This window comes from Pinus tabuliformis, chromosome X (assembly GCF_031772625.1).
Source record: "Pinus tabuliformis cultivar Carrire ecotype Pingquan chromosome X, CPIR1, whole genome shotgun sequence".
Lineage (NCBI taxonomy): Eukaryota > Viridiplantae > Streptophyta > Pinopsida > Pinales > Pinaceae > Pinus > Pinus tabuliformis.
In genome coordinates this window covers 169,923,063-169,944,036 of record NC_142308.1, presented here as the reverse complement: position 1 = coordinate 169,944,036, position 20,974 = coordinate 169,923,063, and the positions used below count along the sequence as shown (strand labels likewise).

The 20,974-nt window shown below is 37.5% G+C and overlaps 1 protein-coding gene across 1 annotated transcript in view; it reads right to left on the bottom strand.

Moving 5' to 3' along the window:
* The window catches only part of LOC149138998 (ER lumen protein-retaining receptor-like), a 72,149-nt gene extending 51,452 nt beyond the window's left edge, over positions 1 to 20,697 (bottom strand). Inside the window, exons 1-3 of the mRNA XM_089453357.1 lie at positions 20,211 to 20,697; positions 19,848 to 20,113; positions 3,153 to 3,268 (exon numbers count right to left, since the gene is read on the bottom strand). Coding sequence (XP_089309483.1) covers positions 3,153 to 3,268; positions 19,848 to 20,113; positions 20,211 to 20,301 — 473 coding nt within the window. The 5' untranslated portion in view covers positions 20,302 to 20,697. The remainder of the gene's footprint in view (positions 1 to 3,152; positions 3,269 to 19,847; positions 20,114 to 20,210) is intronic.
* Between the last annotated feature and the right edge of the window lie 277 nt (positions 20,698 to 20,974).

Below are 20,974 nucleotides of genomic sequence, written 5' to 3'. Positions count from 1 at the left end.
CCTTTTACAGTCAATACTTTGACTGATCTAGGCTCCTCATAATATTGTTGCTCATTACCTATGAGCAAACTTCCAATCTTCTCCATCAATCTACCTTTTTACCTTCACTATACAAGCCCATCTTGACTGCCCATCTACTCATTCTTTGAAGATCTTTCTCTCCTCAAAATTGTAGGTTGACTTCTCTTCATCCTTGAGCGATAACAATATTGTATATAGGGCATACCCTTAAGGTCTACATACCATGGAAGGAACCCTTGGCAAGGGTACAAACCATTGTTGTTTAGATCTTGAACAAACCTCATTTTTCTCTCCTCTTCATGATAGTCCACAGCGTACTTGCTTCTGCTCCAAAATGCAACCATCTCTTGGATTTGTTATCCATACAAACCCTCACGCTCTCTATTTCCATATTTGTGATCTTGTTGCAGAGATAGTACCCTATCCAAGGAGCTCGGCCTTTCCTCTTTACGCAGATCCAGGTCACAAACTTTAGGGACTGTACATGCTAGGAAACTGCCCTAAATAGGGCTCTATACTTTCGTCCTCGTTACTTCAAAACATAACCAATAAACCACATCACTTTCTATTAGTTTCTCCTTGAAAGCGTAGATCTAAGCACTCTTCCAACTGAGGTTCTCGACCTAGTCTTGGGTAGCCACAAACAAGCAACGATCTTCTCTTGGGACCCTAATCTCATGCACAATTGCTTTTGGTGGATGTGACCTTGCACTAGCATTCTGCTAGGCCTCTCAGCCCTCCAAAACAAGCCTTACGGCCTTCCCACAATACCCAGAAATCCTCAGTCTTACTCCTCAACACGTGCCCAGAGTTGCCTTCTAACTCAACCATCCATTCTCTCTTGTCCTGTAATGAATCAACATCATGTTTCTTCTTCTTAGACCTGAGGAAAGTGGCCTTCCTTCGCTTAGCTTTTCAATTGAGAAATATGCACCTCTAAACGTTTTTCTTCTTGTAGCCCTAATAGGCTTACTCAGCCTCCATAAGGACTACATCTCTACAAGATTCCTTGATCAAGATGATCCCTTTCTCTCAAATTTGGCTGCTACTCTGCAAGAACAAGTCCTCCATGAGCATGACTAGATTTCAAAATACAAAACCCAACTTACTCCTTGAAAACTTGATCCTTCTTGACAAAAGTCATCTAGAAAAATTGCATTAGAATGGATCAGGTCACGACCTCCTTCACGTGGATTGTGTTTCAACTTCTTACATCTTCTTGGCCTTCTTGAGAGTCTTAAAGAGAATTTGTATCACTGCCAAACTTTGGAGGAGATGTCACGCATCAAAGTCGTAGCTCATACCACTGTCATGTTATGCCCTCTTCCCATCATACTTGAAGGAGCACTCACATGAAGAACTTGAATCATAGAATTTAAAACAACTTCATAGCTTGTATCATTTTACTGTCAACCTTCTCATAGTTAATGAGGAACTCGCATCACTAATACTTAATTTATATGCATTTAATCATAGCTCGGATATAAATATTATTGTCACAACTTGGATGATAAAAGTGTCTTGCATCACAGTTTGAGGCTTGAATCAGAACTCTGTATCTCAGTTATATCTTGGGGATATCAATCATAATCTGCATTGAATCAGAACTTCGCAATAGAAGGTAATTCGTATAGCAGTCATCCAAAGCAACTAGTTCATCAGACTTGGATTCTCGGATCTCTATCATAAAGATCTCCAATAGTTAAAGGATAATTCAGATTGTATCTCAGATAAGCACATCTTCATTTCAAAGGGAACTCAGATTACTTGTTATGCCTAGAACTTTAGAACAGATACTTTTATATCATCCCACAGTCAAATTTGTATCAGACTTCGAATCCTTCTTGTAGTAGGCTTTCTTTATTTTCATAATGCCAACAACCTGTGATATTTTGGCCTCCTTCTACCAACCTTAGCTCTGATACCATGTTGGAAAATCAATGTGATTGTAGATTAAAATTGATTCTCCTTACTTGATAATTACTTGTGATATTTGTTGTCTTTTTTATTATTTAATTTTACTTCTTCATCAAGCAATTATCAAAACATGAAGATCACAACAACACAAAGAACACAAGATATAGGCTCCACGCCAAGGTAAAACCCCACAATTCGGGAAAAAATGAACAATTCTTGGACCTCTTCTTATAGAATCAGATCAAAATGAGACCTCTAAGACCCAAAGACCAAGACCTCCTCCAAGCACCAAGTCAACCCTCAAAAAGCTTTCCTCAATCAAGTCAAAGTTCACCAAGTCAAAGATGATCAAACTTCTCAAAATCTGCTCCAAGTCAAAGTTTTGGTCCTCCATCTCAGGTCTGCAATTCGGACCTGCAATTCTCGACTTCTTGCAATTATTTAGAAACCTTGGCTTCGCATGTGTGAGGGAATAATTAGTTTTTCCGTCATACATAAGAATGCCCTCAGTTCATTTTATCCAAGGAAATCATTCCAGTTTCACAAGCAACAATTCAAAGTAATATTCATTGTAAACATTAAATATGTAATGTGATGTTCATAGATACTATCAGCCAACAATAGTGTGGAGATGTTGGATCCAAAGCTTCCAAAGAAATGAAAAATGTTCATTTCATCTATGAAAACATAACTCATGAAAACATTTCACATGGTAAAACTCAGAAGGCATGAACTAGAGCAAGTTGACAAAAACTGGATGTGTAATAAGAGAGAAGAGGAGACATTGAAGGTGTTAAAGCCCTAACTTTGAGACCTTAAAAAATCATTAACTGAATGTGTAATCAGAGAGAAGAGACATTGAAGGTGTTAAAGCCCCAACTTTGAGACCTTAAAAAATCATTATAATGTAAGCACTACTACAATATTTGAGTATGACTACTTGCAAATTCTCAATTTTTGAATTTCATAAGATTCAACATTTAAGGTTTAATTAAATGTACACAATTCTAAGTGGGGCCAAAAAGATAGGTCAAGAAAAGAAGTACACTGTCTGCCCACTATTTCATATACTGATGCCTTAACAGAGATAAACAGTTATTCAAATATCCAAACAATTAACCCAAAAAAAGGTGAGAATCAGGAGGTCAAAAAATGAATTTTATACAACACTGTAAGAGAATTTATGGATTGAGAATTAATGTTAGGCAACCTACCCAAGAAAGAAAACATATTGCCCCGTCAAGTTGTCTATGTTCCTGCTCCTCTGTAATAAAACTAGCTGCGGAAGAATAGCAACTGCTTCCAAGTAAATAGAGAATGCCCAGAGAACCTGTCACATCACACAAAACAGTGCCGATACTTGAAAAATTAAACACAAGCATGAAAATGAATGTGATGGTAAGATTCCCTAGAGATTTCATGCAAATACCAGACCTTAGTTGTGTTTATAACTTCAGAAATAATGCCTCTATGAAAGCTTGCAAAGAAATCGGGAGTACATCATAGACTCATAAGCAAACAGATTAATTTAAGCACCAGTTTTTCAATAGATTATAGCTTCTAAACTACTAACTATATGGTTAAAAACATGAAATAAATGAGAAGTAGCATCTGGCAGGCTGTACTTGCTGAAGCAACTAGTAAACTCCCTTCTCTCACAAATCCTCAGAAGCCAAATAGGAGGCAACAGGAATTGAACATATGCAAGACTTCAGGCTTCAGTGGAGCCAAACATACATCAGATAGAAACCTTCAGCTATTAGATATAAACGCATTCTCAAGCCAAGGCTAAGTACTCATTTTAAACTATTATGGCTTAGGGTTCTATCTTATTAACATTGAAAACTTTACCACAAATTTGGATTATTTCGCACTATTTAGTAATGACATCAATATTGACAACACTAGAACCATATTGCAGGAAACGTCAATCCCCTGTTTTGGGATCAGGAATGCTAAAAGTTGTTTCAAAACAACCCAAAACATTTCAGGGCTGTTTCTGATTTAGAAATGCACCCCAAATTGCGGGCCTGCATTTGCAGAACATTTCTGCCCAGACAACCTGTGTTTCCACCCAAAAAGGGTGTGTTTCAGACCCACAAAAGTGCTTAAAAGGTGTGTGGGACCCCAGACAACCTGTGTTTCCACCCAAAAAGGGTGTGTTTCAGGCCCACAAAAGTGTTTAAAAGGTGTATGGGACCCATAGCAAGCACAAAAATCCCTAGAAAAGGAAAACGTTGAAAAATTAAATCTAAAATCATTCCCAAAACACACTTATAATTTTCTCGTTTCATTCAAATTTGAAAGATAATGTGGTCCTAAAACAACAGTACTTTTTGAAATATTTATATTTACTTTTTTTAAATACTCTTTCCACGTTTAACAAATTCATGTGTTCACATTTCCACAGCATATCTGTTTCCATGTTTCATGCCACTCAGCACTCAAATCTCTCAAACATGATATCAGAATCCAATTATAGAAATAGTTTTAGTCTCAGAAGGTAAAATGAATATAAAAATGTAGATTTTACCTCTAAAAAAATTCATTAAAAAGGAATTATATTTTATTTCTTCCCTTCAAGGAGAATAAGGTGAGCTTATAACCAACAAATTGTTTGGTCCTGAGGTGACTAGCAATGCCAGTTATGCAGCAGCCTGATGTATGCATTAATGCTACTGACATATTGCTCTTTATGTGACATTGTTAGTTATATTAAAATCAAAGAGCATGTGCCTGCCACAGCCAAAAGTTGCCACTAATACTAGTTAAAACCAGTGTGGAAAAAGTCATGATAAAATCGGCAAAGTCCGATTTTTTGCGCTAACCGATTTTATCAGCCGATTTTTTGGAGATTTTTTCGAAAACAATAAATAAATAAATAAATAATATAAAAAAAAAAAAAAAAAAAAAACGCGATGTTATCAAAAAAGTCGGGATTTTATTAGGAATCGGACCAAAAAATCATGAAGCCTGCCCAGGGCGCAGATAAGTGAGGGAAAAGGCCGAAAATCACACTCATTTTTCACTCTTCTTTCTGCCATTCATCCCTGTGGAGAGAGGAGGTGTTTGCCATTGCTCAAGAGTAGGAGATTTACTAGTTTTGTGGTGTGGAATTGGAGATTTGTCCATTGCTCAACGTGAGAGACTCAAGGTGCCAATTTGTTGCTGCCAGGTATGTATTTTAATTTCTCTCTCAGTCTTTGTTACACAGATGGCTTCTTAAATCATTCTATTAGTTTGTTTTTCGCTTATTTTTGCTTAGAAACTTGAATCAAAACATTGTTTAGAATCTAGAATGAATCAAAGCTTCCAATTGTTTAGATTGTTTACATGTCTCAACTTTCAAGAATAAAAAAATGCAAGCCCTTGTTTAGTGAGTCTGAGTGTGTTCAAGTGAGTGAGAAGAGGCATTTAAAATTTAAAATCAACAATTACATTTGCGTTTGCCTCATATGTGATGGGCAATTTTTAATTTTTTTCAATTTTTTTTGTGCCCTAGGTTCAAATTCAAGTTCAAAGTTTCAAACAAAACGCCGAGGAATTTGGACCTATGTGGGAATATGGTGAACTTGATCCTATACTCCAATGTGGTGGGGGTCAATAAAATGTATTTGACTTGCAAGTTGTGTGGCAAACATATGTTAAGGGGTGTCAACATATTAAAATTCCATATGAGGCAAATTCCGGGGCAAAATATAGAACTTCTCCCAAATCCAACTCTAGAAATCATTCGGCAGACCATTAAATCATTGATGGATAAAGAGGAGGGGGGCAAAGAAATCAGGGCGGAAAAAAGCCAACTTGTAGGGGGGTCAAGAGTGGGGGGGGGAAGTGAGAGTGGTTCTTCAGCATCACATTCCACACCCACATGTCCCAACCCCTCATCTTTCTCATCTTTTTTTGTTCCTAGAACCACACCTAGTGCACAACCTAGCATCAAATCGGCACTAAAAAAAGGAAAAGGCAGAAGCTGACAAGCTGGTCAGTAAGTGTCTTTTATGGAGTGATGTTCCTTTCAACATTGCCAAGACCAACCCATTCTACCAACCTATGTTTGATGTTGTTGTTGTTATTGACCCGGGGTGCAAAGCCCCTACCTTTGCATAGTTGAGAGGGCCTCTTCTTCAAAATGAAAAGGTTGATTGCACTGTTAGATTGGAGGAGTTTAGGGCATCATGGGAACACATTGGATGCACAGTCATGTCAGATGGTTGGACTGACCAGAAGGGTAGGACCCTTCTTAACTTCTTAGTTAGTTGTCCCAAGGGGGCAATGTTTATGAAATCTATTGATGCATCTGCACACATTAAAGATGCATGTTTATTATGTGAGTTGTTGGACATCTTCATTCAGGAAGTAGGTCCACAAAATGTTGTCCAAGTCATAATGGACAACATTGCAAATTATGTTGTTGCTGGCAGGTTGCTTATGGAGAGGTATCCTAACTTGTTTTGGACGTCTGTGTTGCTCATTGTATTGACTTGATGTTCGAGGATATAGGTAAAATTCCTCTTGTGAGGGATATTGTTGAATCATCCAGGAGCATAACAAAATTTATATATAATCATGCCTATGTGCTTAGCTTGATGAGAAGATTCACCAACAACAAAGAGTTGGTGAATCCTGCCATTACACAATTTGCCACTACTTTCATATATCTTCATTCTCTGTTGAATTCTATGTGGGATGTGAAGAGCATGTTTCTTTCACAAGATTGGCGTTTTTTATTTATTAGTCGCAAACCAGAGAGAAAGGGCATATGCAGACTAGTTTCATATGATCAAATCTTTTGGGCGGGAGTAGAGGAGGTGTGTGCCATTTCAGAGCCTTTGGTAAGGGTTCTTTGGTTGGTTGCTGGAGACAAGCCCGCAATGGGCTACTAGTATGAGGCCATGTATAGGGCCAAAGAAGCAATTCATGCCTATTATGAAGATAAGGGAGACGAGCGGTTAGAGAAACAACAGTTGTTATGGAGAGTGATTGATGAGCGATGGAACAATACCCTCCATCGCCCCATTCATGTTGCAGGTATCTACCTCAACCCCGCATTTTCTTACTCATGTAGTTTCAGATTTGATGTCGACGTGATGGATGGATTCCTCACTTGTGTCGAGAGGATGGTGACATCTGAGCAAAAACGTGAAAAAATTTCTAAAGAAATGGAGATATATATGATGGCAGGTGGCACATTTGGTTTTACCATGGCTATTAAGAATAGGATGACCAAAATGCCAGGTAAGCTTCAATTTGTTTCAACTTTCAAATTTCATAATTCATTGTCTCTTCATAATTTGCTTCAAGTTTAGAATTTCAATGTTTTAACTTTTTTTTAGTTTCTCATTTTTCTTTTAACTTGTAGATGCTTGGTGGACAAGCTATGGTGGCAGAGTACCCCATCTCCAAAAGCTTGCCATTCAAGTGCTCGGCCAAACATGCAGTTCCTCTGGGTGTGAGCACAACTGGAGTGTATTTGATGAAATACACAACAAAAAGCGCAACAGGTAAAAAAAATTCTAATCAAATTTTTGAATTCATTTTATTATTTTTAATATTTCAATTTTCTAAGTACTAATTTACAATTTATGACCCTAATACAGATTGGAGTCCCAACCCCTCAATGGCAAGGTCTACATCTACTACAATCTCTGATTGTGGGTGAAACAACTTCAGAAAACTCCTGATGTGGAAGCCATATCATTGGACAATATTGATACCACCGCTACATGGAGGGTTGAGACTAAGAGGCCTATCATGGACTCGATCCCAGATTGGTTAGATGTGGGTCCAAAGGCACTAGAGGCAGAGGAGGTAGCAGTTGCAGGGAGGGAGAACCAGAGGTAGAGGAGGTGGAGGAGCAAGACCATGAGGCAGAGCAGGAGGAGGAGGAGCAGGACCATGAGGCAGAGCAGGAGGAGGATGAGGAGGGGGAGGTGACACCATCTAGGATGGGCAGCAGGAGAGGACAGAGGCCACCTCTTTTTTTGCTTCTAGAGGACGACAGAGTCCATTTGTAGCCCCAGAGGCAGAGCCTTCTTCCTCTAGTGGAAAAGGCAAAGCCATTCCTTATTCACGTAAAAGGGCTAAAGGATCTCAGTGACTGATTACTGTATGACATGTATATGACTCATGATATACATTTATTATATTTTTGTTGATATTTTGCCTCTTGAGAGTTGAGACTTAGTTACAACTCAAGATTCAAGACTTGATTCACTATTTTGATATGTGATGTAGCACTAGACTTCATATACATATTGTATATTAGCTTCCTTTTCATGTTTACATGGAAATGCATTTATTTGATGTTGGGGATACTTTAGATGCTAAAAAAGTAAAAAATGAATATTTTTGTATTAATTTTGCCAATTTTTTCAAAAACCTCCCGACTTTAACGATTTTTTCAATTTCTGGACCCTTGTTGATTTATTCCCGAGGTCGACTTTTTCCACATTGGTTAAAACAATGCCAATGACAAAAAATAGAACGTTAGCAAACATTGTTGTTAATCCCCTCTCCACCTGGTAGCTTTGCTAAAGAGGCTTATGTACTAGTCTGTAAATACATATTGGAGGAAAGCCCTTACTTCTGGGGAAGGGTTAGACTTTTATTGAAACCCTGGTTTCCAGAGTTAATCTTGTTGCTAATTTTCTCTTCCTTTTTACAGTTTGGGTAAAAGGTTGCCAAACTGATAAAAATCGGGATTTCCATGGGAAAATTTATCGCCATCTGCCAACCCAAAGAAAAGGATTTGGTCACCTATGCCAAGATCATGTGCCATTAGGCCTCAGTAAGGGTTTTCCTGAAGAGCAAATCTAGAATTTTCAGGCTCCTCTTGGAAGCAAATACTAGAATATCATAAATTGGACTTCAAAAGCACAAGTTTCCACTTGTATGGGCACATAGTTGTCAAAAAGAAGGTTCAGTGAAAGTTGGGGAAAAGAAAGGAAGAACCTCCAAAAACGGAAATTTCTTCCACTGGATTTCACAATATCAAGATTCTTATTTTGATAAGTTGGAGAAGTGCGTGACCCAAATGTGACTTTGTGCTTATTATGCACCCACATTCTCATTGTGGCTTGGAAGTTCCATGTGGCTAAGAAAAATTCCAATAAGAGGAAAGTGATAGTTAGTTTGATCTTAGATGTCAAGGAAGAGAACGAAGAACCTTATAAAAGGACATATAGCAAGAGGATACAACCAAGGATGCTAGTTTTGTTTTAGAAACATTTAAATGATGAATTGTATTATAAAAGGTAGAATCACCGTAAAGGATGCTTTTCAAGAGTCCTAAAACAAGGACCCTGCAAACAATCTAAAGAAATCAATTGTTTAGGTTAAAAGAAAAAAGTGAGATAATTGTATTGCTAAAATTCTAGATTCAAAGGAAGAAACAAGTCCAGATAAGATGAACAATAATCAGGGCTCTCAAGGGTGGATCGAGAATTCAAGCCTTTGGCATAAATGGCAAGCTAGCATCTCATGTCTAGTAAAAAGTATAGTTAAATTCTGACACTATCCAACATCATTGTTAGGATCATTTTGGATTTTGCATATTAAAGGTTGACGTTTTTAACTCGCTCTCAATCTCAGGCAATGCTATCAGAACCGGACAAGTCATTGAACCAGTCAGCCCTAAAACCCTGAACTAGACCAGAACCAGAAAAAAAATACATAACATATTCAAAGTTGGACAAGAAGCATATATATTCATGTGCAGTTGTATGAATCCAAACCATTCAACACAAATATGCAAAGTTTCTTGTGTATATAGAAAGTAAGGCTAAATGCATTTTCTATCCTTTTCCTTAAATTTTCAACACTAAAGGATAGAAAAGTAAAGATAAAGGCATTTCTAACTTTAATAAACTAGAACTAAAGCATAGAAAATTCAGTGTATGTAGATTGAGGGGAGTACGTTGAAGACTACAAAAAACTTAAGGCGGGGGGGTTTGTCAAAAACCCTAGGGAAACTGAGCTCTTCGGATCGCTTTGTCTATTGATGAACTGATGGACTATGCTCTGGCCCTTGGACTCAGTAGATTTGATTGCAATATCGCGCTCTCATTTATTAGTACAGGTTGACATAGAGAGGTAAGGAGATCCCACAAGGACAAGGACAGGTTTAAACCCTAGGTATGTGGCAGGAGAAGTCAAAATGTGTCAAAGGTGGAGAAAGTCATCGATTTCCAGTGTCGTGATAGATTTTGGATTGGCTACAAGCAGGTGTGATCTAACCGTAAATGAGGTGGAGAAGGAAATCTAGGGTGGTCAGCAGTCCATGTTAAAAGTTTTGGAAAATCGGAAGGCAGAAAAATTTTCTCTTGTTGATAATTACTTGTGATTTCCTTAACTTATTATTATCTTTCTTGTGTTATTCTTTTTATCTTAGTTCATCAAGCAATTACTAAAACCAAAACATGAAGATCAAGGACACCAGATGTAAGTGCATAGCCAGGGAAAAACCCCTATATAGGGGAAAACCTAGTCAAGAACTCTTCCTTCAGTAAACTCATATGATAGTGAGACAACCAAAACCTTAACCAACAAACCTTCCTCCTCCACTAAGTCAGCTTTTCAATGAGAGATACAACAACCTTTAATAGTCTCTTCTTGTCCAGCAGCTTCAACCCAACATCAACCTAGAAATTTCGACCCAACTTCACCAGCAGCTTCAGAATTTCGGCCTCCCCAGCAACTGCAAAATTTCAGCCCCTGCAACAGCTTCACGCGTGTGGGAAAAAGAAAGAATTTCGATTTCTTATGCTTGTGAGAGACTTTCTTCTCCTTCGCTGTCCTTCTTCCTTGAAATTCACACTTTTTTTCGCCCCAAAAGTTATAGATAGAACTTGTTGAGAGTGAGTGACAAATGAAGTCGAGTTGCTGCCTTTATATAGTGATTTTGCTGCCCAGTTTAGGCCGACTTGGTGAAGGAAACCTAAATGACCTATTTTGCAATAAAATAAATTTCTTCTTTGACAAATAAATCCCAAGAAGGTTTCTTTACAATATGAGATGGATAAGGACACACTTGACATAAACCCTAGAAGTCTTCAATGGAGACTTTGACCTAAAAAAAATTGACGCAAGCATGAAACCCATACTTTAATAAGTCAATTTGTTTAATAATAAAATTTATTTTTCTTTCTTTTGATAAATATATTTCATTATGACTCAAGTACAATTATGAAGATCAACACTAGTTACATTCTTCAACACTCCCTCTTAACTAGTGAGGTATTCATAATTACCTATACCTATAGAGGTACATGGAAGATCTCCAAAATGAACTACGAAGAGTTATAGCACACTCAGTGCCACATAATAGATTCCTGACCAGGGTAATCTATCCGAGTAGCCAGTCTAGGAACCATCAGGCTTACTAACTAACCATCAACCCAAGGATCTAGGTGCCAAGGTCAGAGCTCCAAGACCAACGCCACCCTCCCTCTTCGAGATCTAGACATCAAACACACAAGGGTCGGCTACATGTCCTCCCAAGCATCTGCCATTACATGCTTCATCTCTCCCTAATAAACTAGATATATCCATTTGTCCAAGCATGCTACCAGAGTGTTCAACCTGTTTATGGAGAGACAAGCATAAACTCCAATTAGTAATAAACTTTAAATAAGCATACAAGTAAACACAAACCTTCGACGTCTTTAATCATCCTGATGCCACTTATATCAAGTTATTCAAATGCAACTAGTCAGAAGCTTTTCTTCTTCATTTCTTAAGCAACATTTAATGCATTGTAGTACTTTCATTCATTCTCCATTTTTTTCTTCAAGGTATCCATCATCACTATCATAATATGTTCTCCCTCTTAACTGGGGAGATGTACTCTTTTCTTCTAACTAGGCTCCCTCTTAAGCTTAGGAAATCAACTACTTTCTTCTTCTATAACATCGGAGAAGCTTCAACCTTTCAGGACTTCATCAAGGTCATCTTCATCATCATCCTTATAGCTTTCTTCATCATGCTTATATGAATATCTTCATTATCTTGAAGCTTGTGTACTTGCAAAACATCAATAGCAAGTACAACCAAATATATATATATATAGAAGCATGAAATTAACCATATCAAAATCATGTTAATACAATAATGGAAGCATTAGAATTTAGACATCAAATACCTAAACCTAGTTAGATGCATAATCAGCAAGAGACACATACTTCTAAACTTCAACTTCTTGCTAGGGTTTTGTTACAAACCCTAAACTACAACATAAAGCAATTTACTCAAGAAACCAGTCTCATTCTATCTAGGGCCTCAATATTATTTTCAAAGATATATGACTGTTTCTATTATGATCCATTACAAACCCTAGATTCCATCTTAGAGACACAAATCCTTAGATATCAGTAATTCAATCAAATAACAGTTCTACTATACATGTTAACTTCTACTAGGGTTTGTTGCAAACCCTAGATTTTATCATCATATCCTAGAAAGTCAAACTTCTACTAGGGCTTTGTTACAAACCCTAGAATTATGAGCATCAACAATTAGGTTAGCATATATACATATCTAGGATTTCATAATTATGCACAAGCATATCACAACAATATCTATTAGGTAAACCCAAGACATAAACATCAACAAATTTTCTCTAGGCTAAGGTTTCGATCAAACATTTGAACATACACCTAGGGTTTCATTCCTAGGACCTCATCTTTAGCTAATGTTTGCTTATAATAAACTCTAATTTACTAAACCCTAAAGATCTAGGGCTTCATAACATAGACATTACCAGCAAACCCTAAAGGACTAGGGTTTCCATAGCAATACCAAAACCCTAATCATAAAATGAATAGGTTTCTAGATTTCATCAATAACCCTAAGTAGACTAGGGTTTCATAAATATTGACATACTCTTAGGTTAGGGTTTTACAGTGAACCCTTTTAGGGTTCCACAAAAACAATATAATGAGGGTAGATTCAATCTAATGATTAATCACCCTAACAAGAATCTTTGTGATTCAAAACCCTAGACATAACGATGTTAGTAATGTAAAGCAAATTTTAAAAAGGAATGAATATACCTTTATTATGAAGAGAACAAAGCTTATGGTCTAAGACATACCTTTGAGTTGTTTCTTAAAAAACCTTGTAGGACATCAATTCCTGAAGATCTTCCTTTGCAACAGCACTTCTACCATGCTTTATCTTGTGAGATCTCCTCCATAACCTTTGAGCATTCAGCAAGCTTTCCTAAACAAGGAAAATATATAAAGAAGGGTTATTAGCATATAAAACAAACACATCTTGATAAGAGAGGAAACCAAACATGAAAAGGTGAAACAAAGAACAGAATACTTATCTTTGGGTAAATTGGTGGAGACTCCCTCTTAATCCATTCTTGAGGAAACCTACAACTAAACAATTCAAAAATGTTTTAACAAGGCATGTTAGACCTACAAGTTCTAGAAATCAAAACATAAAGGAAAACAGATCAAAACTTAGAATAGAAGGATATGTAAGGGATAGAGTCCCTAACAGTCCCTGGTAAATAAGTTTTTGACTTCGGATTCTTCCATCTTGTTCTTCTTTGGTGAACCTTCATTGGCAATATTTGCTTGATCCCTATCTCTCTTTTTATTCCTTGGATTCTCAAGACAATGGCTTTTACAATGACCCATCTCGTGACAATTGTAACATTCAATCTTAGATAGGTCTATTTTCTTCCTTGGCCCTTTGAACTTCTTGAAGGTTCCCATATTCTTGTGATGAGCGAAATAGGCATTTGAGATGTTCTCCTCTTCATCCTTCTTGTTGCTTACTAATGATATTCTAGCTTCTTCTTGACTACATGCATTCCACATTTGTTCAAATGTTGGAGTATCCTTCCAACTGTTGATTCTTGATGCAAAGGCACTCCAAGATGTTGGTAGTCCTAGAAGGGCAGTAATCACGAGCTCCTTTTCTGGTACAATTTCATCTATTGCTTGAAGTTCGTCTCTAATTCTAGATATCCTTATAAAGAAGGATGCCACAGTATCATCTTTCATCATCTTCATAGTTCTTAATTCATTCTTGAGGCTTGCAATTTGACCAATGTTCTTGATTGTGAACAATTTAGATAGAGCATCATTCATTTCTTAAGTGGAATCTATGTTGGATATATATGGAATGAGGTTGTCCTTTACTCCATCCACTATTAGGTTCATGGTCAATATTTATGTTTCTCTAAACTTTGCTTTCTCTGCTTCACTTGATTCATCTATAGGCTTCTTGACTTTTCCTCGAACTAGATCCAAAACTTTATTCTTTTTAAGGATGAGATCTATCCTCTTTTTTCATGCCCTGTAGTTGGAGGCTCCTTCTAGTTTGTTTTCTCCCTTCATTGAGTTAGACATAGTTCTTGTAGACAGTAGGCTTATCCCCTTATATGATCCCTTTTCTTTGATGACCCTTATTCAACTTCTTAAGACTCCTTATTCTCTTGATTCTCCTTTCATTAGATCTTCAAGCTACCTTTTCCTTTCTTCACCTTAGCTCTGAAACCATATTGGAAAATCGAAAAGGCAGAAAGATTTTCTCTTGTTGATAATTACTTGTGATTTCCTTAATTTATTATTATCTTTCTTGTGTTCTTCTTTTTATCTTAGTTCATCAAGCAATTACCAAAACCAAAACACGAAGATCAAGGACACCAGATGTAGGCACATAGCTAGGGAAAAACCCCTATATAGGGGAAACCTAGTCAAGAACTCTTCCTTGAGTAGATTCATATGACAGTGAGACAACCAAGACTTTAACCAACAGACCTTCCTCCTCCACCAAGGCAACATTTCAATGAGATACAACCACCTTTAATAGTCTCTTCTTGTCCATCAGCTTCAACCAGCATCAACCCAAAAATTTCAGCCCACCTTTACCAGCAGCTTCAGAATTTCGACCTCCCCAGCAACTGCAAAATTTCGGCCCCTCCAGCAGCTTCAGAATTTCGACCTCCCCAGCAACTGCAAAATTTCAACCCCTCTAGCAGCTTCACACGTGTGGTAAAAAGAGAGAAAATTTCGATTTATTATGCTTGTGAGAGACCACCTTCTCCTTCACTATCCTTCTTCCTTGAAATTCGCACTTTTTCTGGCCCCAAAAGTTGTAGATCGAAGTTGTTGAGAGTGAGTGACAAATGAGGTCGAGTTGTTGCCTTTATATAGTGATTTCGCTGCCCAGTTTAGGCCTACTTGTCCAGATTGAGGCCGACTTGGTGAAGGAGGCCTAAATGACCTACTTTACAGTAAAATAAATTTCTTCTTTGACAAATAAATCCCAAGAAGGTTTCTTTACAATATGACATGGACAAGGACACTTGACATAAACCCTAGAAGTCTTCAATGGAGACTTTGACCTAAAAACAATTAACCCAAGCATGAAACCAATGCTTTAATAAGTCAATTTTTTAATAATAAAATTTCTTTTTCTTTCTTTTGATAAACATATTTCATTATGACTCAAGTACAATTATGAAGATTGACACTAGTTACATTCTTCAACAAAAAGAACCGATCCTCAAGCAAATTGAGATCAATGGCAACAAAAGCAAGTATTGTATGTGGAAGATTCTTCCTTTACTCCAAATATTTGATCTCATAATGGTCTTTCTTCTCTTGTGTGCATTAGCATGTTGATGTCTAGTCCAGAAAGTTTAAAAGGTTTAGCCACTGATACTCAAGGTTTTGGCCATGAAAGTATAGACTCCTTTTCAGATAGACGATTTGTGGGTAGTTCCCTGAAATTGGTGGAGTTGACAAGGTCGAGAGAGGTGAGTGCTAAGGAGCTAGAGACAAAGAAAAAGGTGCAGCGAGTGAAGAAATGAAAGAATACGATAAAGCATAAGGAAAGAAGAATAAAAATGGTTGTGGGCAAGGACATATGGGTTGAACAAACTCTAGACCTAGTTGGAAATTATTTGGTGGGTCGATGTTTTTGGATTTCCCTCTCGAGCTCTTGTATCTGAATTGGCTTGTGCATCTAGGTTATTGCCTTATTTTTCGCATTTTGACAACCGGATGGCTCTGTTTTCCTTTTAAATCCAATAAAGATGCAATGAAAAAATACTAGGTGGCCAATGGTTTTGGGGGACTTGTCTGCTAAACCTAAAATTATGGCACTCATGTTTTGATCTCCATCAATAGATTATGAGGGTTTTTCCTATCTGGGTAGAGACCTTGGATCTGCCACTAGAACTCTGAAATAACAAGTTACTTTGGGATTTGGGGAATTCTTTAAGGAAAACCCAAACAATGAGCTTAGATTTATCAGAGGCTTTGGTTGAGAGTATTGATTTCAAAGTGGATGATTGGGAATATACATATACTCCAGATTATGGAAACATCCTTTTCAAGAGTTTAAGATGTCATGAGATCAAGCACGTGGTCAAGGATTGCAATGGGCCTTTTGCAAGGAAGATTTGGCAAATAAAGGAAACATCATCAACAACAAATTCATATGAAAAAATGGGAGGTTCTACGATTAACAATAGGTTTCTAGAGGAGGACAAGACTTCTGGAAAAGAGCACGAAGAAGGTAAACAGGGTGTGAGGAAGATGGGAGTACCAAGTCTAATAAGAAAGCCACATTTTGTGATGTTAGGGGGGAAAATTCTTTTGGGAAAAAAAATCTTGGCATAGAAGGATGATTCTCCTATCAAGAGTAAAGGGGAGTCTCCAAAGGACTCTGCGAAAGGTTTTGTTTATAGAAAGGAGTGTGGAAGTCGGAATTGTGTGGTCTTTCACTTATTTTTGAAGGAGAAGAAAATTGGGACTGCTCTAAGTTTGGATATGTTAGAAGATATCTTAAATAAGGTTGTGGAAGGGGGGCATACTTTCTTGAAAGGGATGACAGGATGACATTGTCAACTCCAATAGCTATGTATGGGGTGACAATAGTGGAGGACCCAATACTTGTGGGTGAAAGAATTCAAGAGTTACCTACTCATGCATGCAAAATCCCTGGTAAGCCTCATAATGTTTACTACTTTTTTGGACCAAGGAGGGTTTACTTAGATATCTAAACACAGTAAAGGGGGAGTTGCCAAGGTCTTAGACTCAAATATGGTCGAAAATGTATTGAGTAGTAGTCCTCAAATGCGTCATCCGAGATATGTCTTCAGTGTTGATGTTTGGAATGCCCTATCGCCTTCAACATTGGGTTTGGGAGGCAGGGTTCATTCGAACTCTTTTTCTTAAGTTCTCAAATGCGTCATCCGAGATATGTCTTAGGTGTTGATGTTTGGAATGTCCTATCGCCTTCAACATTGGGTTTGGGAGGCAGGGTTCATTCGAACTTTTTTTCTTCTTCCTCTGATGGGGAAACCTCTAGTATTTCATACCAGCGTAGGTCAAAAGGACCCATAGCAAGTGATGACTTTTCTCATGGAATTTAGGTTTGTACCCTAGGAGGAAAGTGGGCAAGCCAAGTGTAAGCAAAAATTCACAACTGCTTCGTGCACAATAAGGTCATCGTGAAGGTGTTGCAAGGAAAACAAAAAACCTTGAATTGCACTCTTACAGATGGTTAACCCAGTGTTAGGGTTGCAAAAATGAAGCTTCTCTCTTTCAATATATGGGGCATGGGCAACCCTAAGAAAATACTTGGCCTTCATAGGTTAGACGAGATGGAGAGACACAATATCCTTTTGATTTGAGAAATCGTGTGTAAAGGGGAATTGATTAGATGTAGTTTAAAGAAGTTCTTTAGCAACTGGGAGTTGCAATGGGTGGATGCTTGTGATCTTTCATGAAGTGTTTTGATTGCTTGGAAATATCACTTGAAACTGATATACAAACCAAAAGATTTTGGAGACTTCAAAATGATTTTGTTATGTAATTGTGTGAATAAAGATCAACGAGAAAATTCTAGCAGTGAGACTCAAGAAACTTTTGTCAAAAGTCATTTTCCTCGATCAATTTGACCTGAGACAAATCCATGATGCAGTTGGTGCAACACAAGAAGGAATTCATAGCATAAAGACAAGGAAGCTCAATGCAATAGTGGCAAAGCTAGTCATTTCAAAGGTGGATGATCATGTTTGTTGCTTGTCTTTGAGAATGCTCTTAATATAGGTTTCTCTTTGAACATGGTTGATTGGATTATGACATGTGGGAAACATGTTTCTTTCACAGTATTTTTGAATGGGGTTGCCTCACCTTTCTTTACTCCTAGAAGAGGGCTCTGTCAAGGGTGTCAACTTTCCCCAATCAACCATTGTAATATCTGCAACGTGTACCAGCTGCAGGAGAAATTCTTTCAAATATTATGAATACTTCTATCATCCGGTCATTCATCATGCAGGAGTTTATTCTGACTCGCAGAACATTTATTTACAATGTAGATATTTAACCATAACACCCTTTATATTAGCTTTAATCTAGCTTATTTTGCTCGCTCCAATTCCACCGTTGTAGCCATTGATTTTTTCAAGTATATCCTATCTAAATTGACACCTGTGTTTGCACTTGGAAGTTGGAATGATGCATCCTGGAGATAGATCGTTATTCTTTGTTTGACTTAATGAGAAGTCCAGTATTCACAATACAATACCAAACTAAGCAGGATTATAGGAAGTAACCAGCCCAACCAATTGGGCTGGTGATGTAGCAGGGAAGTATGGCTAGGGAGATCTGAAAATTTTAGTTCAAATTGGTAACCTACATTATATCACTGTTTTCTCCTGGACTACAAAATTTCTGGGAATATCTTGAATCAGGCATGAAAACAGCAGTTGCAGCATTTCCCTATCATTTCCTGCTTCTTTACTTCAACTGAAAAGCGAGACCTGTAGTTATCCACCTTAATAACCTGGCTACTTCGCCAAGAGTGCACATCAATGCAAAGGTGTTTGGCACAAGTCCATTTATGAGAACTGGAAGACCACAAACAAGCTAATTAGGAGTGCCACCTAGCTTCTATAGAGGAGTAATTGGTGGTACCATCTATCTGAATGGTGTATAATAACCAGGAGTTAGGTTCTCAGAAAATGACAGTGTACTCAACAATCGAGCTGGAAGGGCATCACAAGAAGACCACATGAAGAACTGAAGGCTCAACGACATTGTTTTATTAGAGGATCATTTAAAGAAAAAAACACAAGTCTGCAATGATCGATACTGGAATTTGGCTATTACAGAAATTTAGTTTATCAGTCTTGGGATTGCAAATCTTTTGAAAATCAGTATACATCATAACAACTTCGACAATGAAAAAGAAATGTCATCTGATACGCATAAAGTGGAAAGATACTTACAAATCAGGCCCAGGTCACGTCGATATCAGGTATACCTTGTGAGAACATACTATCATAATTTGTATATATGGTGATAATCTAATTATTTTACATACCAAAATTATTTAACTACTGACCACTGGTTCCTAGCACCAACCTAGTCACTTCCTCGGCTACGGGCCCAATACATTGAATTTCGCCACTTACCAAACAGACTGTGTGTAAGATGCCTTGCTTATATTATTCCATGCTAAGGGACGAGAGATCCGGGAATTGGATAACCTGGTATGCTTGAATCAGCCATTGAGAATGAACTGAGATTCAAATGAAACACTTAGTTCCCTTTGTGATATCGGTCCGCAAGTATAGAATCTCGTGGATTGAATAGGAACTAGAACATTGTGTAATAATCCTAGTTTCTATGGTCTATTCGAATATAATTCAAATAGCTATAACGAACCCAGCTGCAATTAATACATTTAGTGCAAATGATGGACACTTAAAAAAAAAAATCTCCCAATGCTCCATTTGTTTATTTTTTTAACATCCTTTGTGACTGCTTGATCTGGAGAATCTTTTAACCCCAAATCAAAACGATATTTACTACAAATCTGTTAGGGATTCAATCAAAGAATTATAAATGACCTATCATCACAGGATCCAAACATACCTCTATGAATGTAAATTTGTCGTGTACGAGGAGAGCCAAGATGAAGCAGGGTATGACCAGGAGATAATGCCTGAAAGTATCTTGCTCCTTGTCATAGGATCTCCTCACAATCTTGTGGCTCCTCATGTACCACACGATGGAAATTGAACTCGCTATAAAGATCATCTTCATTACGGTATTGTAGAACGAAATATAATCGAAGAATAAATCCAAGTAACGAGTAATAAACACGAGGGCATAAAGCTCCTGAGTCTTTAACGAAATCCCTGCTCAAAAACATAAATTAATAATAATTCAACTCGAATTTAAAGCATTTGAATGTTCCAGAAAAATTAAGCCCTTTTAACCCTTATATCCGCGTACCTGCGCAGGATTTAATGGTATGGATCTTCAGCAGCAGAACCAGGACGCTCATTAAATGCGTCATGTCCCCTGCTAACCTGAAGATATTCATTTTCGCTCGTTAAACAGCGAAAATCCCCAGATCCAGGAACTGGGGTCAGAACAATGCGATGGAACCGTTGCGAGAACCAAAAACCTCTCGCGTTTTCGGAATCAATAGCGCGGAATGGATTCGAACCGACGACCTCCAAATGCCCAGCAGCAAGATTAACAGGGATCCGAGGTTTCAGAACAATGTAGAAGAATTTGCTTGGCACACATGGCGAGCTCGCGCGATATACGAGATGCAAAAGGGTATTTAGCAGATGAGTATGACTTAAAAAGCAAAATGATCACTGCAGTTGAGTGAATACGAGATTTTGGCCAATTGAGGTCTTGAAAACGTACACGGTATAAAGATCCCTAAGACAGGAGAGCTCCACACTTCAAATGTTGGGATGTTTCTTACTTGCAAGGAAGGGTTTGTATTAAGAAATGAGGTCCTTCATCGTTTTAGCTCATAATATTAAACAAACAGTTATAATCCAAGTGACAAAGGGAAGAGCTAGGGTTTGATGAGTTTGTGCATAAGTAAATCATAAGTTTTTCAGAGCGTTTTTATGGTTTTCAGTTGGTGATTTTTTTTTTTTTTCCATTAGAAGTTTAATGGTAATTTATATGTAATTTGGAAATTTAGAGTGAGGGAATGATAATCTTTTTTAACCGTAATTTATATGTATTTTAGA